Genomic DNA, 20,879 nt, shown 5'->3' with positions numbered 1-20,879 from the left:
AAGTTGTGTATCTGTCAATGCTTCCCCCCCGCCTCTATTCGCGGTCTGTGAAAGAGGATAGCCGTTCCAGGAATTTGGCTTTTTGGCCACATTTAGGGACTGCCAAGACAGAGTGCGGCCTCCTTGTGATTCCTTCCACGAATTTCTCGAGAATGATAAAGTTGAAAGCCAAATCGGGGATCTCGTACAAATCCCGGTCCATCGGAAGAGATTTTACGATCGAGCAAAAACTAATGATGAGCTCGGCTTCGGAAAAAATGTACACCATGGGTTGATATTTAACTTACTTGCGTATACATTTAATGTCAGCTCATTTGCTATTGCTTGGTTTTGCTTTTGGCGGCTTCGTTGAAATATTCTAATTATTTTCCTGTGGCGCGGTTTCTCTCATCGCTGGAGCACGATAAATCTTGCGAACCACGAGAAAACACACACACATATGCAAACTCGGCAGCAGTGGCGGGTTTAGGCCGTTCCAACGTACAATTTGCCAGCATGAACCTAGTTTTCACCCATGTCGACAAGTGAAAGAGCTCTTGTTCCGCGTCTTGGGTAAAAACGTCTCGTCTTGTGTTATTAAACGATGGATAAAAATATTAAAAAACGACGACATTTAATACAAAAAGTAGCTAAAAGTGAAATGCAATACTTTCGTGTGGTTTAACATAATTGGCCTGTGTTAAAAAATCGCCGTAAGCCAAAGAATAAGAATATTCATAGAGCAAACATTGTTGAACAGATCTATTCAATCAAGAATCATCAATGAATTCCCCAGAAACTTTAATGGCTGCCGAATAAAAAGAAATTGTTTTAGAAATTGGATGTAAGAAATTAAAATTAAACTTTGTTTAGGGTGTTTTACAGGGTTCATTTTCCCGGTTCCAACACCGTAAACCCGACACTGGTAGGGAGTAGTTTTTTTTTTTACGAAAAACGACATCATTGACCCGTAATGTGTGTGCCGATATGTTCTCCCACCAGGTACTGGTAGCGTGATGTTGACGAAAAATGAGCTAGAGGAAACCACTTTTCCGCGCGACAACGACGTCCGACCGAAGGAGGATCCGTCAACGGACCGCCGACTTTTAATTGGATCTCTTCTGGTTGATCTGATCTCAACGTCGCGTTAAAGGCAGGGGCGTGAGGAAGGCTGGGTGTATAGGGGACGGGGAGGGTGTATGTTTCGTTGTGAAGGAAACAAATGCGTTTCCTGCGGCGTGCTTCACCCAAAACCCAAACGGGTGGCGGGAATGTAAATTGAACAGTTTTCAAATCTGTTTTCGTTTTCTTCTGTCTTCGATCTTTTCTCCCTCTCTCTCTCTCTCTGTCTCTTTACGTAATCTCATAATTTTCATGAAAGTTGTCATTGCTATCCCTATCGTTTCTCGCATGAAACACGGAACTTTCTCCTTGCTCCATTCCGCCGTGATTGGTGATTTTGTTTATTTGTTTAGTTTTGAAAAAACTCCCTGAAACTAGTGCAAACGTACGCAAGAAAATTACATCGTAATTAAATCATTTAAGGAAAACAGCCGAACGAGCATCTTATCTTATAACGAGCATCTTGAGCATCTTATAAATAATTCAAAAATTACTCAGGCTTAGATTTACAATTATCTGAAATAGTCCTCTGAAATTACAACAAAATATTAATTTCTTATCTTATTAAATTCTGATTGAAATTTGCTATAAACAAAATTGTTTCTCTGGTTTGTTATCACTACAAGTATCTGCAATATTTAACAGTAAAATACCGGCATCATTGCATAGTAAACACTCCTACCATTTCCGCTCTCCATCTCCATCTCCCGAACTCACCTTACCCCTCCCCACAAAAACCATCACACAGGGAGTTAGCTGCCTTATATGCAGAGGATCGTCGCCTGTCAGTTGCACGCGATAGCTGCCGCAACCGCTGGAACATTTTCCAGTTCCAGCAAGGTGACATGGCGAAATTAAAAGCAAGGAAAAGAGCACACCAGAGAACGTAATCGCAAGGGAGGGGATACGGCAACGTGGAAAGCATAAAATGGTATATCTCAACTGATGAAGATGCGGTTTGGATGCGCCTCGCCCAACCGTGACACCGTCTCTTTCCCGTCGCTCCGTTGCCCGCACACTGGCACCATCGAATGAAGCATTTTTACGTGCCCCTTTACTCTTGCTATAATATTCTTCTTTTCGCTTCTCTTGTGCCCTAATTTAAAGGCTACCTGGAGGGAACGTAAAATCTTTGAATAGGAGAATCATGTTTGTTTGAGAGATTCGTGAATCTTCGTCTTAGTGAAGACAATTTTAAACAGTAGACTCACTTATCTCTTATAACCGTAAACCAACGATTTTCTAGAATGTACTTTTTAATTTTTTCTTCCAAGTCAAAAGCCAAGTTCTTGCGTATTGCATAACAAATTTAAGACACTTTGAAATAAGTACGTTAAAGTACTATTAAAAACAAGGATAAAGTTGTGTATGTAGGCTTGGAACCTCTATGCTTCTATGAGACCGATTTTAACTTGGGATAATTAACACACAAAGTTCTCTATTACATGTTCCAAGTTTACTATGATTTAATTGATGCCAATTTCTAAGACTATAGAATCAACGTTAGCTGTTATGGCTTGAGTACTGCGTTAAATTTATCGAGATTCATTTCCGGCTAGTTTATTTAAGTTATTGCCAAATTCTCCTTATCTGTTCAAATCATGCATCGATCAATCAATTCGCAATATCCATTTGAGACAGCGTTTATCATTCATCGGGAAGTTCTTCAAGGGGTTTTCTTTTGTTTGCACAAATCTGAATGCCTATGTATCAAATTACTCTGGACAATTAACGTTTATCGATGTAATACGGGAACCTGTGTTGAATAGTACTCTACATTCATGATGAAACTATTGCTATCTAAACGAAAAGCCAAGACTCAAGAATCAAACGTCCTCGCGGGTTTACGAAGGTCCCATGTTTGACATCTCCGCTCTAACCTTTCGCAACTTGCACAGTAGAATGACTATTGTTACACATAAACCCTAAAAACCCTTCGCACACGAGAGGGAAAAGATAGAGCGAAACATAATAAACGGTTCACGTTTTGTAAACAGAGATAGATTCAACTCGCGTGCGGAGACGGCGAGAAAGAGCAAGGAGGAAAACAAAATGAACGAATGGGGCGCAGCAGTGGCGTAAATCATGCTGGGCCATCCCTTCAACATATTTTTTTTTTAATTTTACCTTTACCTTTTCCCTCCATGCGACCTATCGACATGCGTTCCGGGATTGTTTTTTTTTTATTTTGCTTTGGATAACGAAAGCCACACCTCTGGTGCGTACCGGTACGTAACCGCACACATGCACACATACATGGTCTTGTAGGGGGTAGTTTTTGGTTAATTACAGAAACCGTTGTGGTATCCGTCTCTAAAGACTTTTAAGGAATGGATGCCTCGAAAAGGCATACTCTGTAGAATTCTTAATAAAACAGGCGAGATTGTCGATTTCATTATCAAAAAATGACGTTCTCTTAAAGGCTTTAAAATATAACATGAAGGTCCGCTTTTAACTGCGTAATCTTCAAAGATTCTCATTGCTCCATTTGAAGTGTTCAAAAGTGCAAAGTGGTAACGCAGGCCGTGCATGCATGCGTTTACACCGTCCGACTAATGAGAAAACATTACCCGCCACTCGGGAAAGCTGATCGCCAACACCATCAACACTTGCCCTTTGATGCTGCGGTGGGACAGCGCGATTTTCGCCTTCGTTCACCGCCAACGAACCGCGGGCGCACATTAAAATTTTCCACCGACGACGGCACGAACCCGCGGGAAGGAAGCTTCATTAAGAAAATTGATTTATGACCGTACGGTTCATCGCCCAGCACTAGGGTGGGGGCGAGGTGGGGGTTTATGTGATCCGGGGAATGCCTGGGGGAAAACGCTACTCCCTTCGACGCTTTCCTTCGAATTTTCGCTGCATGCAAATCACAGAAACATCATTTATGTCCATAGAAGTAACAGTGAAACAGTTACAACATACGACCCATGTCGTTGGTTGAAAGCTAATGTTTATTAACAGTAGAGTCCGTGTAGGGGTTATTTTGACCCCAACGCAATTTTCGATTTTAATATCTTAAATACGGCTTAAAATATTTTTACAAACAAATAATAAGGCTTTTCTTAAAATCCAAAGTTACATCTAAAATCTACCATCTCTAGAATGCTTTTTTGGGGTCATTTTGACCCCTATTTGTAAAACGCTATAGCTTCATTATTTTTGAAGATTTTTCAAATCCGTAAACTGTTACTTTTTTGTTTATTTGTTGACTATCATATTTGACGTTTTTGGTTTTTCAATGCATTTCTTCATTCATTCCGCTAGCTCGGTGTAAAGCAAAAACGGTCGAAATTAAGTTTTTTCAGTTTTTCTTTATTCTAAATCGGTAATGTAAATGAAGAAAAAACTGTGTGCTAGATAGAAAGTACGTTGAGGAATATTTCAAAAATAAAATCATACTTTTGTCAATTACAAATGACGCCATAAATTGGCCTCAAAGATCGAAAATAACGCCAATTCCCATGGTAACGTATCCTGCATAACGCTTCGAAACGCTCGAGTGCGGAACCTATCGAAATTTTTGAAATCCACATCTTTGAGGTCAATTTGTGGCGTCATTTGCTATGTTATGCTAATATACTAAAAAGTAACAGCAGCTGAACATTTGGTTTTTGCCGAATTTTGATGTCGCATTTTACAAGTTTTCTATTATCTGCAGAAATGTTCCAAATATCCTCTTACTGTATTCTTTACGAGCATGTTTAGCATATTGTTTCTTCTTTTCCTTTTTTCCCGAATCATAACTACTGCTTTGTTTTCGACTCCCTTATGATGCAATGTTTCTTGTTCGCGAACGGAAAGGTCACTTCGTTAGAACGGCTAGAAGGCGGTGAAATTCGAGCGAAGAAAATGTGATCCACCGACCGGAGGGCAGACGCCAACACGTCTGCCTGTAAATCTAAAAACAAACCGCCAACACTGACCCCGTTTGGCGGCCCGGTCCCGGGTCGGCTCAGCGCTACTTCCGGCACGAACCTGGCGTCCAATTTCATTCCACGCACCCATTTTTCTATACTCCCATTCGCCGCCAAGACCATAGTCGAACGCTAAGACCGGTCGCACATTTTCTTTCTGTGAACGGAACGTGAGTCACCGGCAATCGTACATCAGCCAGGGGAAGGCAACGAGAGCGGCTGGGTAGTAGGAAAACCGTACTACACGAGTTCTTAAACCCCAGTGGTTGATCTCATGTTTTTCGTTGGTCAGTTTACAATTCGAATCAATTTTGCTTGACATTTCGTTGATCAGATTTCCTCGTTATAACATTTCGTTGGTCCGATTTGCAACAAGATCAGCGTATTTTGCTAACCGAAGGCCTTCGGTGTTCAAGTGCAAGAATCCTTCAGTATTCTGATAGCAAAACGCTCATTCTGATAAACAGACACCAATAAAATCGATTTTGGTAGCACATAACTGCAACTCTTGTACTTCAATTAACACTTCAATTAACACAAATTCGACCACAGTCTGTAATGTGAAAGAATTGAGTTTTAGAATATTGATAAATTAGCTTCCTCTCGATAAGTTGTTGAAATTTTTTTTCCAAATTTTCTTAAACTAAAACAGAAACTGAGAAACTGAGTTTATCATAGCTTCCCAAAACTAAAATGACAAAACGTTGATTGATTGTCTAGTTGTTCTAACTAGACTGGTGGTTTTTGGTGAAATAAAAACCACTGATGATATAATCGTGATTTTGATTTATCAAAATCCTTATAAATAAAAAAAAAACATATAAATGAAGCTCATAAAAGCATAAATTGTGGCATTTTAAGCGAGAAATGTCAAAATGCGAAAGAACAACTTTACATTCATTAAAGTTATCTAGATTTTCTTTAAATCTTCGAAAAAATGTACAAAACAAAGGTTGGACGTTTTTTGAGTAGAGGTCTCTCAAATGTTAATCAAATGTGCTTACCAAAAGTTAGCAAAAAACAAACTAACTGAAGTTGTTAAAACAATAGGACTGAGGATTTGTTACATTGGCAAATATTGTCAAAAAGCTGAAAAGTGAGTTGCGCTAGAATAATGATTCCACTTTCCTATGTAAAGTTAAAAATCAATGTTTTGCTCCTTAAAACGGGTATCTGGGATTTTTCCAATAGCTCAAATGGATATTGACGAGGTATGAGGAAAAAATAAAATTTAACTTACCAATACAAGCTTCAAGATGTGATTAAGTTTTCATGCTTGAGCTGACCATTATGTCATCAGCGATAACTAGCAGAGATTATTTTGAAATGCTCAAAATTCGTTTGCTACCATAAATTAACCAATTTCGAAAGAAAGCTTTATGTTCCAACAACTTATTTATACGATGCCAGCAATCAAACCATTCATTAGTTGAAGGGAAAATGTATTTTTCTTTTTTTTTTCGATTGTTCAGGCCTAAATAAGATCGTAATTCATAGGGGATATTAAGTTAGCTGTATTGATTAGAAGGAACAAGGTACCAAATGTTTCTCGCTAGTAAGGCCAATTCCGACACGTTGAACAATCTTTGAATCTTTGTCAGTAAACTCGAATTAATTGTTTGAAAAGGATATTTACAATCATCAAACTCTCAAATTGATTCTACCAACACATTAGTTTGGGATAATGCCTTTTCAATCCAATTGTATTTAAGTGGTCTTTTAGCAACTGGACAAACATTGAATGGGCTTTCTACGTTTTGTTGTATTAGTTTTGGTACGCCATGTTGCGTTATCAATTTCCGTATTGATTATAGCGAATTTTACAGGTTTTAACCAAAACATTTTCACTGAAAATCGTGAAAACCAATGTGGTCTTATAGCCAAAGTGTATAACCAAACCCTTACAAGTGATAAGTCAAATAAAATACAGGGTTGCTATTTTCTTTTTACTCCACAGAAAACCAGGCCCAGCAGTACGGCGAGGTAAACCAACTCGGCGGAGTGTTCGTGAACGGGCGGCCACTCCCCAACAGCACCCGGATGCGGATCGTCGAACTAGCCCGGCTCGGCATTCGGCCCTGCGACATCTCACGCCAACTGCGCGTAAGCCACGGCTGCGTCTCGAAGATACTGGCGCGCTACCACGAGACCGGCTCGATACTGCCAGGCGCTATCGGCGGCTCGAAGCCGCGTGTCACCACGCCGAAGGTCGTCACCTACATCCGCGAGCTGAAGCAGAAAGACCCGGGCATCTTCGCCTGGGAGATCCGGGACCGCCTGCTCTCCGACGGCGTCTGCGACAAGAACAACGTGCCGAGCGTCAGCTCCATCTCGCGCATCCTGCGCAACAAGCTGGGCAACCTGGGCCATCCGCACCACCACCACCATCACCACCATCCGCACCATCCCCACCAGCACCACGCGGGCGGTGGCGGCGGGGGAGGTGGTGGCGGTGGAGGCGGCGGAGCCCACACGCCCCATCCGCCCGGTGCGCACCTCTACAACTCCATCTACCCCTCGTACCCGTACACGTCCGGTTCGCTCAAGTCGGAGGTGTCGTGCGGCGGCAGCCCCTCGCCCCCGACCGGCGCCACCCCCATTCGAAGCCCGCACTCCCACTGCCCCTGGCCGTCGTCCCACTCGGTCACCGACATCCTGGCCAACGTGCACCACCAGGCGGCGGTGGCGGCGCTGCGTAACGGCGGCACGCCCACATCCCAGTGCCACACGACCCCACCCCCTCCCAACGCGGCGGGCCTCACCGGCGGCCAGGTGCTGATGGCGAACGGGCCCACCGGCACGGCGGCGGCCTCCAGTGCTGCTGCTGCAGCCGCCGCCGCCGCTGCCGCCGCCGCCGCGGCCGCAGCGGCCGGGAACGCCATGCACCACCACCATCACCACCATCACCAGATGCAGGAGTCGGTGTCGTCGCAGTCGCCCAATTCCTACAACTACTACATGTACTTGCAGAGCGGCGGCATGCACCACGGCGGGTTGGCGAGCGCCTCCGGTTTATAGGTCGGTTCGCCCGTGAGCTCCCTCGGCTCGGCGCCGGATGCTGACGGCGAGCTCTGAGGAGGCCCTGTTCCCCACATGCACCACATATCTTGAGCGAGTAGTTAGCTGGAACGGGCTTGCAGTGAGGGACTCCAGGGAAAAACCACGCGTGCCAACACCACCCCCCTTTCGAGCTCCGCATTTTTCTCTCTCTTAGTTTGCTTCACTTCCGTTCCTATGCAGCCTGCAATTGTCGCAAGGATGCAGGCACCAGGATGGTTTGCACCGTAGAAGAAATGAAACCGCAACTCTTCGACCCATCAGGCCCCTCAAACACGAGAGTTGGAGCGAATCTTACTAGTGCAATATCAGACGATCGACATCGACTCCGATCCTTACATTTCTGATCGAAGTTTGCAAACCTGCTCCACCTCCAAAGTCAACCAACTGGAGCATAAAACATTTAGGTTCGAAACCCGGTTTTTGTATGCTTGCTTTTCCACCCTGGTGTTTACAGTCAATTTACTAACGTCGCCGTCGCAGGGAAATGGCAAATAGTGATTCAAGTTATTTAAAATACGTAAAGATAAAGGAAAATAACCAACCGAAGCGAGCGACCAGAGCAATAAGGTTGGCGAGTTGAGCAGCAGGGATTAACAAATAAATAAAAACTTAATAACCTATGGATAATATTACAAAAAAAAGAAAAAAAAAACAGCAACAAAAAGCAAATTAACAACATGGAAAACAAAAGTACAAAAACATAGTGAACAACTCATTTATAGCAGCAAACCAGAGCAGGAATCCGTAGATAACATGATGAACAAACTTAAACTGATCAACAACATCAAAGGCATAGTAACAGAACCAATTAAAACTAACCATCTCTCAGACACATACTATTTTAAGAACGAATGCGTATCTTTGTTTGGCGTTTTGAAGATAAAACTTAATAAGAAGATGACTGTAAAAGAGTATAGAGGAAAGTTGGTATGTTTCACTTAGGGAGAAAATTTACACTCAAACGGTTGTTTTAGTCGCGGTAACATGGCAAACACTTAGCAGACGAAACAGGATTGATTTTCTTTCACGCTACTCTCAATCGATCAAAAGACCTCAGAACGCAACCGAGAACTTATGAAAACAGAAAATAGCAAGAAGCATAATAATAGGAGTGAGACGAAGCATCTAAAAGGAAGCGAAAGACGACCCACGGGGGCAACCACTATCAAATCCAGCAACACTCGAAAACTTTACAAAATGAACATTCAAGTACAACTTCTACGGATATATCATAGCGAAGGTGGAGAGGCGCGAACAATGATGTAAAGTCGTTTTAACTGTTAGAAATCGTTTCAACTTGGTACCCTTGAAGAACGGTAAAGAAAAGTTAAGGCTAAATGAATAGCGAAGGTAAGGTGAAATCGGTGGAAAAGACACAGGGTGAAGGGTGTTGAAGAGAGCAGCAAGCAAATAGTAGCGTAATAAGAAGTAGAGTAGAGCAACATTAGAAGCTATCTACAGTAGAATAGCAGAGTAAAACGGTGATTTCTGTACAATCACCAGTCACCAGTACTACTCAAACCGTAGTAATCATCACCACACTCATTGTTAGTGACTGGTGGAGGTTTCTTACGGCCACCGGAAATTTGGCTGGACGAATCGTGTCTGTTCTGCCTGTCATTCATTTCTACTGTTCAAGGCATGATGAAGCAATAAGGTGTACCGTACGACGTAGAACTTTAGGTTCCCTTCCCCGCCACAACTAGAAGAAGTGGAAACGGTAAGAATTAAAAAAAGCAAAAGAATAAATACAAGCGTATTTACGTTGCAAACTAAAAACCGACACTACAACTACCTCCACTAATCATTACTACCCTTCTCAGTGAAGTGAACGGCAGTGAACGGAAGAAATGATAGTTAGTAGCGGCAAAAACTACAGATTCTATTGACCTAATTATCTACACATGTGTATTAATATATTTCTCTACTGAAGTAAATATATTAATACATTAACATATTGACACAAAAAGGTAGGATTCAAGATATATAAGAAAACAGAGGATACAGCAAGCCATGCCAGCACAACTTCGATACACTCCGCCCGCTAGAGGATGCGAAACTGTTTATCTTTCTGGCGAAAATTGCAATTTTCGATTGCCCATGTATTGCTGGAAAAGCCGATTGAAACCTCCAAGGATGCAACCAGTCATCATTAAACAACAACAGGATTAGCATGTTAGCGGTCGTTGACATATAATTTCCTACATCCATTCTATTTGAAGAACGGCTTTTGAATCAAGTTGATTAATTTCACTGTCATTTATAAAATGTTGTTCTATTCGATGGCATTTTCAGGACTATTCTTTTGATGTTCCATTTCATTTCGAATGTAGGATACTGCGTTTGTCAAGTTTTCGTAATGCTTTTGACACGATCAATCGTAAGTTTGGCTTTTAGAAATATTAACGAATCGTTATGCATTTTTGCAGCTCTAAATTTTGTTTCAAAACGAATTCTGATTATACTTCTTGTAATTTGAACCTGTGTACGAACTATCATCAATGTAATAAAAATGATATTTCTTATGTTTTGATATTTCTTAGTCGTGAATTTCATTCAAAATGTCAACTATTTACAACACTGAGTAGAAGTAAGGTAGTTGGAAAAGCGAAAGAGGTGGTTAAACAAAAAAAAAAAAAAGAGATAAAGTTCAAACGATAAGAGTGTGGTTAGTATTGAAAATAGATATAAAAATGTATCATGAAATAATATAGGAATCTATAAATAGTATATCTCAAACAGACGTGTGCCTTTTTCTACAGACAAACTAAAAACGAAACCACTTGTAATGATAACAGTTACACAAACCAGAACAGGAGGGAAAGGGAAAACCAAAAGAGAAACAGAACAACAATCAAGAGAACACAGCAAACCAAACAAATAGCCAACTTTATGGAATACACAAGAACAAAGCTGTATGTCATCTGAATTAACTGGTAACATCAAAAAAGGATAATTTGTTAGTAAAAAGTGATAGCAATTTTGTGTCGATGTACTTTTGGTCCGTCTAGTTGCCATCTTAATTTTGTTTTGCTTTTATTTTGCAGCCCTGATAGGTTTAGCTCTGACATTGCATATTCTTTGTGTCCATCTATTTATGATGGCGAAGAGCGATGGAAGGTCGGGTTTCGGATGAGACTGGTACCAGTTGACGTTGTTTAGACTATTTCCATGTAGAAACGCTGATCAACGGTTGATAAAACATGAGAAAGGAAAAGGATTACATACAGCCGAAGAACGTTCCGTGCGAAACGTGTTAGTTTGTCCACGATTTATTGCCCATCAAACTTTGTTTCTACAGCCATTTTTGCTGGCAATGGGTCATTTGTACCGAACACCTAATATCCCGACAGTTCCCACCAACCAAGCTGTTTGTTTTCGACGGTCCTTCTCGGTTCTCGGTATATTTAAATTAGGTTCTGATACTAAAGGTCAGCAGGGCTTCGTTTATGCTTTCCCACGAACTAAACTATTAGCTAATTATTTTGCTACTTTTCGCTTCTACTTGTAGGCTGCGTCAGCTTAATTTCCTTAGTTATGATGCTCTGAAAAAATCTATTCCACTAACTGTTTGAAACAGATCACCGAAATCTGGCAGCTTAGAACAAATCTTACAACACATGAAACACACGAGCTTGACGTCGAGAGTAATCGGCAGCGAATAAAGGGAAAATAGAACAAAGTTAATAGGAAAGAAAGATGAGAGGTGAGAGGTGGATGGATGGGCTCTTAGACGGCGCAGAAAAAGTACGAGAGTCTTTAAGGGGTAAAGAAGTGCGGAAGAAAACATATATTTTTTAATTAAAATGTAATTTGAAAGAGCAAGGGAAAGATGGTAATAGAATAAAGCAGATAGAACGAGGAAGAGATAAAGAGATAAAGTAAGAGAAAAGAAAGGAGAATAGAAGAGAGAGAGAGAGAGAGAGAGAGAGAGAGAGAGAGAGAGAGAGAGAAACGGTGGGGGAGCAAAATAAGTAATTGTAACAGATTTGTGTTTGCTAGCTAAAACAAATGAAGTGTTACAAGAAATTTAACCTAAAGCAATCAATTTATGAGTTACGAATGCTAACCATGGACGTTAATTCAGTTCGCGTAAACAAGCTAGAACAAGCGTCTGAGGGAACGGGACTACGGCGCGATAGGGAAAAAGTCTATGTAAAAAGGATGACCCTGGCATAGTGTTCAGCAAAAATGACCGCACCGAACACATTTAAACATAAAAACAAACAAACAAAGAAAAAGCGAACACACAACAACTTTAAAGCAACCACTTCACATCAGTGGAAGCCGGTTTTTATTTGTGGTTGAAATCAGAAATGTGCAGAACATAGAGATCCAGTAGTAGAGAAATATCTAACAAAAATTTTATACTAGCTCGTAAGTAAGACAAAACACAACAAACATACAAAACAAATTATTTAAACCCGATTTCAATGGAGCCATAACAAAACCGCGCTGACAAACTAACTGTTAATTGGAATCTGGGAATGATAACGATTGCGCAAGATAGTATCAGATAAAATATACAGCCAACATGGAAACGAGAAACCGGGAGTGCTTGGCGGTACAGGGAAGATGAAGCCCTAAAATCATAGATTAAAGAATGTATTTTGAAGAAAAACTATAGGTTGCATTATGCAAATGTGACTGGTACAAACCTGCAGTGACAACATAGCGAAGAACCATAGAAACAATAGAGAACAGATTGAAAAATCAAAGAAGTCCGATTTCTAGTGATTTCGTATAAAAAAGTTCTCACTTACAGCAGGTAAATAAAAACAGTGAGCACGATGGAAATAGTCATCCAAAGTAAAGAATAAGTGCGAACAAGTAAAAAATTAAACAGGAGCTATGCGGGACGGAGTGAGTCAGAAGCAGTGAGAGAAAAAAGAGACGGCGCAGTAAACCAACCGATACAAAAATGAAAAACACAATTTTGAATGTTTTTGATACAATGTAATTTATATTTAAAGTTAATTTAATGTGAAAAGTATACCACGTATAAATATATATGTATATATATATATACACAAATATATATATATTTATATATCCGGTCCGGTATGAGAAATGGGAAAACTAAGCTAATGAGATAATAAAATGGAGCGAAATGTACAAATAACAGTGTTGTTTCAGTTGTGAGAGCCGGATGCGCGCTGATTTGAGAAAGAAGAATAGAATATTTCGATTGTTTCATACGCACCGCTCCATCGTTCCTATCAGTATGATGCAGTGGATCCGGGATCACAAAATTTTTTGCAGCATACCTCAGGATCCATTGGCATATTTATTTCCAGGTTATATTCCGCTTCAGTTTCTTACAATGCGTAGGTACTCGGGTCACCCAAGACGGATTAATTCCATTTTTACTCTTCTTCCCAGAGTAGCGATTCCATTTTCGAGTCTCACGCAGTGAGCCCTTCAGTAATCCGCTTACGAACAATGTTTTTGCGCTGTTTCAAGATCATAAAGCAAAGGGAATGCCATTGAGTGTTTAGTGGCATCGAGCCGCTATGGGAAATCATGCAAGCTGCCACCAAGAGCAAAATGTTGTGCAAAAGAATAAACCCTAAAAAGGAATGGCAAATGAATTTCTTAGATCCTTCAACGAGGCAACCAAAAGCACAGGAAGTAGTTGTCAATAAAACAAAAATTTGAAACGAAAAAGCATTAACGATATTTTTTAAAGATTTTATCAAGGTGTCTTCGAAAGCTTTTTGACAAAAAACACAGACACAAAAAAATGCGAAAATCGATAACATAGTTTCGATTCGAAATATTCAAGGAACTAAAAACGGAGTTTAATATAATTTGTTCACCATTTCAAATGGAACCCTCAGTAATTTCCGAAAAATATTAGCTTGAAATTTTCGACATTGTAAATGCGATACGAATTTAAAATAAAAATTTATATTGGTAGATGTGGACAAATAATTTAACTATAACTTATTTGATACTTTTAACTTATTTGATACTTTTTTTTCTAAATTTAACTGAACCTGCTGGTCGAACTTGTTCGGTGTTTGGTACAACGTATGTTTTGCAAACAACTTTGCTCTGAAATGAATGTAAATAAAACCAAAAGTGTGGTTAAAGTTATCGCAAATCCATCTTCATAGTGCGGTAAATGTAGCTTGCGCCCAATCAATTGAAGCCAACATTGAAAAACTAGTCAAATCAGAAGCGAAATCAGGTCTCAACTTACTCGGGATATTGAAAGTTTTTGTGTTATAAGCACGCGGTTTTTTCAGTTTTGCTAAAATGTTATCAAAAAAAATGTATGACCCGCGGGCCAAAATTAGTTTGACATCACTGCTGTACGTTATCGGATTGAATAGTACGCAAGCAGCCTGTCAACAATAAACGGAAGGATTTTTGCGTATGTCGAAAAATATCGTTTGAAGAAAAAGCCCTGCAATCTGAGCCACCCACGGAGAGAAACATCTTCCTCCAGTTCCATAATCACGCTCTTTGAAGGCGGGGCGCGTTGATCGTCTTTAGTCAAAACACCTGCAGCTTCGAGCTAGCGGCGCGCGACGGTGCTGCTAGGCAACGGCTCAGAGTGGCTGTTGTCCCAGGTAAGATGATTAGCGCCGGGCGAATACCCCTCCCGGTGCCGGGGCCATTTGAACGGCTGGCTGGGAAAGGTCCCCGCCACCGGAAGGGCGTTGCCAGGGCCGACCGAAGCGACAAAAGAGGCCAATAAAGATGCAATTGGAACAATACCATTATTATCGTACCGGTCGGCATTCGGAACACCCCCTCGGTGTAGCGGTATCGGCTGGCACCCCCCGGTGGGCTGGCTCGGCCGGGTGGGAAGGGCCACTTTATACTCCCACTTTTCGCCCCCTTTTCCGGTCGGGCTCGGATTTCGTCGAGGGACGGCGAACCGGCAACCCCCGGGGGCAGGCGTGTTGTGGTTAATGCAATTGCAATTAACGGTCCACAACAAGTGGCCAGCTTTACGCGCGTACACACACTTGTACCGATTTCCTTTTATCGTTCCCATTTCCCGACACGCTGGTTCTTTTTTCTTCCAACCCTCCCAGGAGATCCGCTTAATCCTAATGGCATCTCGAACGGCGCAGCGACTGTGAGTATGTACTCTATATCCAATATTAATTAGTGTGATAATCCCAAATGTTCCTTCTCCCGCACGAAAAAGCTTCAAAAAAGGATAATTTGTACATAGAATTGGACAACAATTTAAAGCAAGCATACGAAAGCAACAAGAATAAGAGAATAAAATACAAACATAGAGAATAAAAGAAATGACAACTTCATCTTAATGCTGTTACTTTAAAGTGTATTCATAACCTATGTAAGTGGAGGTCTCATCATCATGGTCATTGCAGGTGGCGTCTTGAGCTGCTTGTCGATCCAAGAGTTGTCAGTTGCAGTGTTCCGTCGGGTCGACGGCGCTATTGCGCACCCAGCCGAACACGTAGTAGCCACACATAGCGCCCAGCACGACCGCCAAGCAGAGGTAGTAGTTGTATGTCATCACGATCAGCATCAGGATGTAGGAGACGGTTACCTGCAGCAGGTGCAAGACAGTTTGCACGACGTGCGCCCGGCTGAGTAGGGCCTCCCTAGGCAAAGCAGGAAGAAAAACAGAAAATAGTATAGTAAAGAAAAGCAAAGCGTGTACCAGATCCCGAAAGCGTCATCGTCTGGTCGGTTGGCACCCTTTGGTTCATAACAACGAGCAACGCAAAAACCGCGATCGAAACGAAAGATGCTTTCCACTGACATTCCCTCCACTAGAAACATTTTCTTAGACGCCCCAAGGACAAGTGAAGGGACTAAAGAAACTTGCATACAAACGAATTTCCATCAGCACTATAACACTTTTCTCATTCGGAAACCGCATCGCATGGCAAATGAGAGGAATGAAAGCTAAACATCCCTCAACAAAGTTGGTTAAAAATCAAAGCATTTTATACTTCAAATAAACAACGACCACATTTTATACTCTTAGCAGTCGAAGAGAACATATCACCACTGAGCAATTTTTCATGCTAAAATTTTGGTTTTTGTTGAAGTGGTTAGATATTGTACGAGTTCAGTTCAGTTCAGTGCACATGGAGCTTAAACAATTTACTTTAAAAAATTACGTTGTATATTACACATGTACGTAATAAATAAAGAAAGTAGGCTAAACTACACAGGATGTGCAGCAGGTTTACCGAAAACGAGGGTTTGCTATACATATGCGAAATGAATCACGTAGCGCACCCCTCGGTTGATTTTGAATCCAAATTCATATAAACACAACCATAAAGTAAAACAGAACTTGTTAACACGTTCAGTTATTATCTATATAGATTAACGCTGTAGTAGAATGGATGTAGCAAAAACTTGTATTCTACAAACATTTCAGATTTTTCTAATCTTCCAGCTCCGAGAACCAAATTTACCATACCTATATTGCTTTCGAGCGGTAATTTTGACCGCTTTACTTAAGACGCTATAACTTTGTATGTTGGACGATTTTTTCTTATTCGTGAACGGCTACATTTTAGTATCTTTTGGAGTTTTTTTTTCTAATTTTGTTGGCTATCTTTTGGAGTTTTATCTAATTTTTTTGTTTCTTTTGGTTGTTCTAAAGCTTTTGGGTCAAAATGACCACTAAAAAGCATTATTACAGGATTACAAAGCAATGAACACTAGTGTTAGCAAATGCTTGGATCTTGTTTGAAAAATGTTTATCCATTTTAGAGATATTCGAAATGGAACATAGAAAAGTCGTCAACCACTTTTGGATTCTAGTATTAAAAAATTGGGGAGTTTGTCTTTATAGCCGCTTCATAGCAACAACTGTGGCGTGGAATTGCTTAAGTGTGTGCTCTCACTGAAAAGTCGTTTCGAAACGTTTTTTTTTTTTTTAGTTTTCCTTACACCAATTGGTAGCAAGGCCACAAAATGTCTCCATTGCAAAAGTCTTAGGGCTAACCACTTCAAAATGCGCGATGGTGGCCGCGTTGATAAGCAGGAACAAACGATCTTGAAACGAACGTGTACGTGGCATAAGGCAAGAGGAACCGTGGCAGCGCTAAAAAGGTCGATTCCGTCAAAAGGAAATTAATAATCGCTTTATTTGATAAATTATCGATTTTGGGCGTCCCAGTGGTACGCAAAATACGAGACTGTAGACATGCAAAAGGGAGTAGGTAAACCGTTTTGCACCCAACCGTTTCGGCACAGCTTGCAAAAGATGAAAGGTACTCCGGGAAGCGAGCCGAAGGGGGTGAACGGATTTTCACAATTTCACATTCAGCCGGGTGTGTGTGTGTGTGTGTGAGGATGGGGCAACGGTACACGTGCGCACTTTATTGTGCCGAGCGCCGAACGCTCCGGAATCCTGCTCCGGTCTTCCCATTCCGTTGCGTGATCCGTTAAAGGCTGTTCGCCCTTTTCCATTTAATTTCATGCCACGTGTCCCAAGACCGCTTCACGCAAGCCGCCCTTATGGTGAATAATGTCGGTAACGCTGTGTTCACCGTACGTCGTACTTTGATTCGGGCGATCAAAGCCTTGGGCAACGCCGACACCCGACACCTCCGCCGGACCTCAATATAAGCCTCGTTGCGGTGAACAATTTTGCCGCTTGCAATAATTCTGATTGCGAAAATATTACTAAAAAGTTGTCCAATCGATGTCATCAAACGAATAACTTCATTTCTCGTGTTGCATGATGGCAATAGAGTGAGTGTATCAACCATTTGGAACACACTGATACATTTAAAGCACATATTTATATTATAAATTGAGTTTCAACTACAACAGAATAGCTAACTGTAGCTTAAAATCGGCTCCACATAAAATTAAAACACATAGAATGGGTCTTTAACACGTTCCGTACCGCATCGCCCAAATATGGGTGACAGCAGCTCTAGTTCTAAAAAGTTTTTGACCCATCAATAATTGAAAATGCAACATAAAAATTATTGTAATATTTTATATAAATTTTTGGGAAGCTAAATTTTTGCTTGCTTCTTCGAAAACAATCGGTTTAACAAATATTATGAACAAATTGTTATTTGAAAAATTGTACTAAAAATTGTGCTAAAACGCTTGGTACGCAACGTGTTAATCCAATGCATTTCAGAAAACATCAAAGCCGAATTCTGCATGATAGAGACATTGCACAAAAGTTCACCTTTCCATCTTTTATGCATCTTATAGAAGCAGGAATGTAAATCCTTTCAAATTGATTCGTGTTCGTAGATAAATTCTTATTCCATGCCTTCAAGTTGGTTCCGATGATGTCCCATTTCTGCGCTTGATAACACCGATCGCCACACTATCAGACAATCAACCGGGCTATTGAATACCACTCACCTAAGAGTCCGCTTAGCCGGGTTGGGTGCGCCCGGTTTGACCACGCCGGTCGCATGAAGTAGCTCACGCCCGTACTTGAGACCCTCGTAGGCGAACGCCAGCAGGAAAAAGCCGATGGTGGCGCCGACGAATGCTGCAACCTCCGTCGTTGCCCAGCTGGGGAACAGGATGATCTCACAGCTGCCTCCGTGGAACTGGACGAAGAATGAATGTTAATCGGACCAGAGACGTTGTCACGCGACGATCAGCACGAGGCGCTTTCCTTACCGACATCTGCATCGGGCACAACATCTCCATATCGTCCGGTCCGCCATGATTGTGATCCATTTCGAGGCAGTGGCGTCCGACTGACTACGCATGCGCACTAGCGAACCAACTGGCCAGCTTTCGTCTGAAGCAGAAACAACCACAACGCTCGCGTGCAACAACCGTGTTACTGGTGCATGCCGTACTCGATGGGACGTTGTCTTATAAAGCTCAACTCTTTGCCGATCTTGATTGCTTGTGGCGGGGATCTCCTTCTCTCCCCTGTTTGATTCGGTTATCACCGTAACGCCAGAATGAATGGAGGTATTGATAAATGCGCCCGTGAGTGCGCCCTACAATACATCCGAATCAAAATCTTCATTTTATATTTGATGTTGTCGCTAGCTCTTACGGCTGCCTGCTTACCTGTTTCGCACCGTCTACCTTCACTCTGTCCCTCTCTCTCTCTCCTTTGTTTGCCAAGAGGCTCAAGACGCGGTGGTTGTGGACGATATCGTAGATAAGAAAATTGATGCGGCTATGAGCCAACTGATAAGACGCCTGTACCAGCCTGTGGGATTGTGACGGATAATACTTACTTTTTCCGTCCCTTACTTATCAGGGAACAGTCTGCTTACAGACCGTGATGGCTGATAGATTTCAGCGTCTTTCTCGACGCGGGGAGTATTGTCAAATGTACGAAATACACGGTGCCATATGTTTCTATGTTTCCGTAGCATTTTCCTCTTCAAGAGACGAGCAAGCGGAAGGCTTCGGGGAGGGGACAAATGGGTGAATCGCTGCTTGGGAACAACGACTGCCGACCATCGAGCATGCTCGACCCAGTGCGCTCGGAGTCCAATGTAAGACAATCGGGTACAAACGCCGTGCCACGATAAGGAAGGTTTTTCGAGCTGCGGATAAGGGCCGTGTGCAAAACGAACCCCCCCTTTCTAAACTGAGGTGTCAAATCTTGGCGGGCCGTGCGCAAAAAGGGTTTCTTATTTTACCGATAAAGGTACCGTACCAACGAGCAGCAATCGGGCGCAGTCTGCCACCATCCATTGGCTCCTACAGGCTACCAAAGGGAAATTCCAGAAGCGATTTATCATCAATCAAGTTATCTTCAAGCAACTGACCGGTTCCCACCGGACCCGTTATTACAGATTTTTTATCTTTAACAAAAGTGTTAAATTTGGACATAAAATGACAATAATTATGTTATTTGATTAGGAATTGTTTTACGAAAAGAAGATGTGGAATAGAGGCTGCATCTGTGAACATGGAAGTGATACTTGCCCAAGGATTAAGGGTTTTTTTTCAGGCTCAATTATTATAATAATTGTAATCAGACAGATTGGAATAGTTCCCGAGTATATCTTCAAGCATGTCCGAAAACTCCCCAAAGGTATGCAATTGTTCAACACTATTTTCTTTTAGAGCCTTTCCTCAGTACACACGACAGCTTTGTGCAACCAATTGCATACTTTTCGGGATATTCCGATAGTCCTGCCAAATGTCTGAAGATTCCAGCTCAAAATTGTCCGTCAGTTCCAGAAGCGGATCAATCCGTTCGGGGGCCCCAAGCGGTTGGATAAACGGGGCCCTCCAGACATTTCCTTTGCTCTAAATGTTTTCATACTTATGGCCAAAATTAATTAGACTTACTTTTTACAACAGTAAGCAATCCTTTATATATATTTTCAGAATATAATCTCCAATGATTTTTGATAGATTTTTCTTTCGTGCTGTTAATTATGACCTCCACATCCTAAACCAACCAGACCTATTGGAAACTAATCATTCTGATATTTTTCTGCGATAAATTCCATGTTTTTCTCTGTTAAGTAAATGCAAATTTAGGTTACTGTTCACTGATGGTTTTTATGTGTGCTAAATCGCAATGGGGGTTTCTAAATTTCTCTTAAATTATCAAATCTTTTTATCAATTTTAACAGCGATGATGAAAACAATTTAAAAGGGTAACAATGGAGACTTTTGCCGGTGGGCCGTAAATTGAGAGCATTTTAAGTCAAATGGACAGTATAAGATGAGAAAGAAGATTCATGAAAACATATAAGGGCAAGGTTTTAGGTGAAAATTAACTATGGTTAAGCATTATCAAAAAAACATCTGTACTAACTTTGGTCAAAGTACACTTTATGTACAAAGTATACATATATGTATACCACTGCGAGAATAAATAAA

At 41.4% G+C, this 20,879-nt stretch overlaps 2 protein-coding genes across 2 annotated transcripts in view; one reads left to right on the top strand and one right to left on the bottom strand.

Moving 5' to 3' along the window:
- Positions 1 to 8,039, top strand: part of LOC131268893 (paired box protein Pax-1-like) — a 73,946-nt gene extending 65,907 nt beyond the window's left edge. The window contains exon 2 of the mRNA XM_058271188.1: positions 6,979 to 8,039. Within this exon, the coding sequence (XP_058127171.1) occupies positions 6,979 to 8,039 (1,061 nt within the window). The remainder of the gene's footprint in view (positions 1 to 6,978) is intronic.
- Positions 8,040 to 15,395: 7,356 nt separating this feature from the next.
- LOC131269268 (high affinity copper uptake protein 1) lies at positions 15,396 to 18,828 on the bottom strand. The gene is made up of 3 exons (XM_058271616.1): positions 18,693 to 18,828; positions 18,426 to 18,619; positions 15,396 to 15,673 (listed from the first exon to the last, which is right to left on the bottom strand). Exons 1-3 carry the CDS (start codon positions 18,750 to 18,752, stop codon positions 15,472 to 15,474), a joined length of 456 nt encoding a protein of 151 aa, XP_058127599.1. The 5' UTR covers positions 18,753 to 18,828; the 3' UTR covers positions 15,396 to 15,471.
- Between the last annotated feature and the right edge of the window lie 2,051 nt (positions 18,829 to 20,879).

The sequence above is a fragment of the Anopheles coustani genome, chromosome X (genome assembly GCF_943734705.1).
Source record: "Anopheles coustani chromosome X, idAnoCousDA_361_x.2, whole genome shotgun sequence".
Lineage (NCBI taxonomy): Eukaryota > Metazoa > Arthropoda > Insecta > Diptera > Culicidae > Anopheles > Anopheles coustani.
This window is presented reverse-complemented; position numbering and strand designations above follow the sequence as displayed.